The sequence below is a fragment of the Microtus oregoni genome, unplaced genomic scaffold, assembly GCF_018167655.1.
Source record: "Microtus oregoni isolate MIOR12 unplaced genomic scaffold, Mior012 000005F_ref0000423, whole genome shotgun sequence".
Lineage (NCBI taxonomy): Eukaryota > Metazoa > Chordata > Mammalia > Rodentia > Cricetidae > Microtus > Microtus oregoni.
The window spans coordinates 30,155,753-30,161,040 of NW_024543064.1; the positions used below are offsets into that span (position 1 = coordinate 30,155,753).

The window sequence follows — 5,288 nt, forward strand, 5'->3', positions numbered from 1 at the left end:
ACGCCTTCCTCTTGATCGGCAGTCCGGTCCAGTTACCCTGTCTGGGTCTCCTATCCTCCAGAGCCCAGGCTCAACATTCTGCACACCTGGCCAGGTCCTCACCCTGCTCAGTCCTTAGTAACTGGCCTGGACCTCTCCATAGACAAACGGGCCCTGCCATATTAAAACACACCAAAATCTTTCCTGAACCAACCTATCCAGAATTCTCCATTTGCTTTTTCTCTATCCCTCCACTACCGATTCCAGAGGTGTGTCTGTGCCCCTTTTCCTCTTGCCTCCCTGCTTCCATCAACCTAGGAGGCTGATCCTCCAGATGCCACCAGTGAGATCCAAGCATCCTCCTTCCATACTTGAGGCAGGAGGCTGTTAGCATTTGGACCTGCCTTGGCCGTGCTGTCTTCCCTCCCAAACATTCACATGCACCCCACTTGACCTTCTACAACAATACCTTTCAAAGATTAGTTTTTATTTATGTGTATGAGTGTTTTACAGTTCATGCATGCCTGGTGGCCCATGGGGTACCAGATGCCCTGGAACTGGAGTTACAGTAATGCCTTCAGTCTGCCACTATGGACTCTAACCCAATTAAATGCTTCTTTTTTTTTTTTGTTTGTTTGGGTTTTTTTTTTGTTTTGTTTTGTTTTGTTTTTCGAGACAGGGTTTCTCCATGGTTTTGGAGCCTGTCCTGGAACTAGCTCTTGTAGACCAGGCTGGTCTCGAACTCACAGAGATCCGCCTGCCTCTGCCTCCCGAGTGCTGGGATTAAAGGTATGTGCCACCACCACCCGGCTTAAATGCTTCTTTTAAAAGTTGTTCTGGTCTATGGTGTTCTGTTATAGCAAGAGAAGAGTAACTAAATCACATATAATGGTCTTGGGTTCCTGAGCCTTCTGCCTCCATCTCCCAAGTGCTGGCATTAAAGCTATGTGCCCCCACTCCCATCTCCCAAGTGCTGGCATTAAAGCTATGTGCCCCCACTCCCATCTCCCAAGTGCTGGCATTAAAGCTATGTGCCCCCACTCCCATCTCCCGAGTGCTGGCATTAAAGCTATGTGCCCCCACTCCCATCTCCCGAGTGCTGGCATTAAAGCTATGTGCCCCCACTCCCATCTCCCGAGTGCTGGCATTAAAGCTATGTGCCCCCACTCCCATCTCCCGAGTGCTGGCATTAAAGCTATGTGCCCCCACTCCCTGATGGATGCCTTGACAGGATGGTTGGTTTTAATGTCCAACTTGTCACAAATTGGAACCACCTGAACTGGGAGCCACACCTGAAGAACTGTCCCAATCACCTCGACTGATGTGGGAAGAGCCACCCCATTTGGGGGCAGCACCTTTCAGTAGCCACATAGATAAAAAAAAAAGGGGGGGTACCCCTTTAATGGAAAACTGTTTCCTCTTTTCTCTGCTTGGCCCCCCTCTGTCGCTGAGTCGGTTTGCACCCTTGTCACTCCCTCTGCTAATTCCTTCACTGACAGGAGAACCAGTGCCTCCTGCACTTTTATGGTGGAGTAGGGACTAGCAGCTCTCCAGGAACCTTTGAGCTCCTGGTGCCAGGCTGGAACTACTGAGGCACCCCGTCTTGGGGACCCGCTAGCTACTGGTTGTCACCCACCAGTGAGAGACAGTTGTTCTAGAGCTACTCTGACTGTTGAGGCTCCCAGACTCAAGGACCAAGTGACTGCTGGATTCTCAGATGTGATTCAGCTGTTGTTTCTGTTTTAAAGCTCATTTAAGGGCTGGAGAGACTGGAGAGATGGCTCAATGGTTAAAAGCACAGGCTGCTCTTCCAGAGGTCCTGAATTCATTTCCCAGAAACCACACGGTGGCTCCCAACTATCTGTAATGAGATCTGGTGCCCTCTTCTGAGATAAAGGTGTACATGCAGATGGAGCACTTATTAAAATAAAATATAAAAGATCTAAAAAAAGTGGTCATTTAAATTCTGATTTTACACACACACACACACACACACACACACACACGTTCATCTCCTTGGTTCTGTTCATCTAGAGAACCCATACTAAAACATTCTTTTTCATTTTTTTCATTTTGTTTATCTTGTGTGTGGGAGGGAGGACTGCACTCCACAGTGAGTGTATGGAAGCCCGAGGACTTGTGGGAGTTGATGCTCTCCTTCCATCATATGTGTTGATGGGGTTGAACTCGGGTTGCCAGGCTGGTGGCAGATGCCTTACCTGCTGAGCCATGTCATCGTTGGCTGTGGCTCTCTTACTTTAAAAGACAAATCACTTTCTAGTTGATGGCTACACTGGGTTACCTTCCTGAGCCTTAGGCCACTTCATTTGCTTAATTACATGCGTGTGTATGCCTGGGCGTATATATGTGTACTATATGCATCCAGGAGACTGCAGAGGCTAGGAAAGGGCATGGGATTCCCTGAAATTAGAGTGGTTGTTAGTAGGGCTCTGAACGCTGGTCCTCTGCAAGAACAAGAAGTTCCTGTAGCTGCTGAGACAACCCTGTAGACCCACTTCATCAGGGATGGTTGCTATACATTTTGACCAAAGTATACAAGTGTTATTTGTGGGTGGTTAGCGATATGCAACTCACCCGACCAAGATCAGAATGGGACGCTGCAGCCGGGCGGTGGTTGCGCACGCCTTTAATCCCAGCACTCGGGAGGCAGAGGCAGGCGGATCTCTGTGAATTCGAGACCAGCCTGGTTTACAAGAGCTAGTGCCAGGACAGGCTCCAAAGCCACAGAGAAACCCTGTCTCGAAAAACAAAACAAAAACAAAAACAAAAAAAAACAGAATGGGACGCTGCCCCATTCAGGAATAGACTAGCCTTTATTGAGTATCTTTTTCTTTTTTCTTTTTTTTTTTTTTTTTGAACATGAGGCCAAAGCTACTTGAGGGGGATGAAGCGGGAGGAGTGGGAGGAGTGGGTGGCACCGATGCCAGGCCGGCCGTGCATCACAGGCTTGTAGGTGATGGAGAACTCGCCCAGGTAGTGGCCAATCATCTCCGGCTTGATCTCCACCTGGTTGAAGGTCTTGCCGTTGTACACGCCCACCATGCTCCCCACCACCTCAGGCAGGATGATCATGTCCCGCAGGTGGGGCTTCTCCATGGGCGGCGCCTCCTTCTTGGCCTTTCTCAGGCGCTTGAGTAGCGAGTGCTGCTTCCGCCGCAGGCCGCGGTTGAGGCTTCGCCTCTGCCAGGCGCTGTAGAGCTGCATCAGCTGCTCATAGGACATGTCCACCAGCTGGTACAGGTCCACGCCGCGGTAGGTGAACTTGCGGAAGGTCCGCTTCTTCTTCTGCACCACTTCGGCCATCTTGGCGGGGATTCGGAAAAGCTTGAGTATCTTCTGATACTAGGTGTGCTACATCAGACAGCGCAGACGTGCTGGCTCCACTGAAGTCATACTGTGGCTCCAGATCCAGCAAGACAGAAGCATGTTGAAGCTGGGAACGTGGAGAGGACTGTGAGGACCTAGACATCAGCACCCTAGAAACATTTTGCTGGAGACCATCTTTGTAACATCTATCCCAGTAGCCTTGAATTCTCCTAAAAAGCCTCCTTCTTTTCTTCCCTCCTCTTTCCCATGCTTTCTTCCGGAAACATGTGCTTTTTACTCCAGTGAGGAACTGTAGTTTACTAGAGTGTTGTGGATTCATGCTAACTTCCCCATGACTTCCTGGTAAAAGCTAAGATGTTTCATCTGAAGTTCTGTGGTTTTTTTCTTCAAATGGGTGGTGGCGGTGCACGCTTTTAATCCCAGCACTTGGGAGGCAGAGACAGGTGGATCTCTGTGAGTTCGAGGCTAGCCTGGTCTACAGAGTGAGTTCCAGGATAGGAACAAGTCTCCAAAGCTACAGAGAAACTCTGTCTCTAAAAAACAGAACAAAAGGGCTGGAGAGATGGCTCAGAGGTTAAGAGCATATCCTGTTCTTCCAAAGGTCCTGAGTTCAATTCCCAGCAACCACATGGTGGCTCACAACCATCTGTAATGAGATCTGGTCCCCTCTTCTGGCCTGCAGGCATACATACAGACAGAATATTGTATACATAATAAATAAGTAAATATTTAAAAAACAAAACAAGGGGGCTGGAGAGATGGCTCAGAGGTTAAGAGCATTGCCTGCTCTTCCAAAGGTTCTGAGTTCAATTCCCAGCAACCACATGGTGGCTCACAACCATCTGTAATGAGGTCTGGTGCCCTCTTCTGGCCTGCAGGCATACACACAGACAGAATATTGTATACATAATAAATAAATATTTAAAATAAATAAATAAATAAATAAATAAATAAAAAACAAACAAAACAAAAAAATCTATATTTATTTCCTTTGTGTGCCTGTGTATGTATGTGTTCACACATACATGCATGCCTGCCTTCCTTCCTCCCTCCCTCCTTCCCTCTCTCCCTCCCTCTCTCCTTTCTTTTTTTGGATCTAGGTCTCATGTAGCCGAGCTGCCCTCAGACTCACAGACTCACTATGTAGCTAAGGATGACCAGGAACTCGTTCCTCTCTGGTCTCCACTTCTGGAGAGCTGGGATTACACGGTTTAAACCATGCTGGGGACCAGACCCGGGCTTCACTCGTGCTGGGCATGCAGTCTCTGCTTTGTATTCTGAATGCACTGTGACTTACATCCTTTGCCCACTCTGCAGTCTCCTGGGGGAACTGTCAACAGAGACCCTGCCTTAGCCATGGTGATTGTCCTCTGAAGTTTGTTACTCCTCAGTAAAGCAGGTCCCCTGATTATGTCTGTTTTTTTAACTTTAATTTCTTTTTTAGATTTGCTTGTTTTCTATGTATGAACATTCTGCTTACAGATGTGTATATGTGCACGGCACGCATCTTGGTGCACACGTCGGTCAGAAGAGGGTGTCAGCTTCCCTGGAACTGGGGTTGTGGGTGGTTGTGAGTCACTATGTGGGTGCTGAAACAGAACTAGAGCCCTTTCTTTGCAAGGCTGCAAGTGCTCTAAACACAGAGCCATCTCTCTGGCCCTTATTTATGTCCATTTCATACCAAAGAAAACAGCTTTAGCAGAAAGGACTTTGCCAAGACCACACAGTGATTACTGTTGTTTCCTGCTCAGCATGGATCCCAGGGACCTGTGCTTGCTCCCTTTTCTCACTGAAGCCGCAGCATGGGGATACCCATTTTGAGCTATGTACAGAAATGGAAGACAGGGGTCAAGAGGGCAGAGGGACCACAAGATTGTTACAAGATGTTATATAGTTGGTCCTAGACGTTCATAGAAGAGTCCTTGGAATCTTTTGTTTGATGTGAGGTTTGAAAACTAGGA

At 48.1% G+C, this 5,288-nt stretch overlaps 1 protein-coding gene across 1 annotated transcript; it reads right to left on the reverse strand.

Moving 5' to 3' along the window:
• Positions 1-2,871: 2,871 nt before the first annotated feature.
• LOC121448751 (40S ribosomal protein S15-like) lies at positions 2,872-3,303 on the reverse strand. Its single transcript, XM_041652952.1, has one exon. It carries the CDS (start codon positions 3,301-3,303, stop codon positions 2,872-2,874), a length of 432 nt encoding a protein of 143 aa, XP_041508886.1.
• Positions 3,304-5,288: the final 1,985 nt, after the last annotated feature.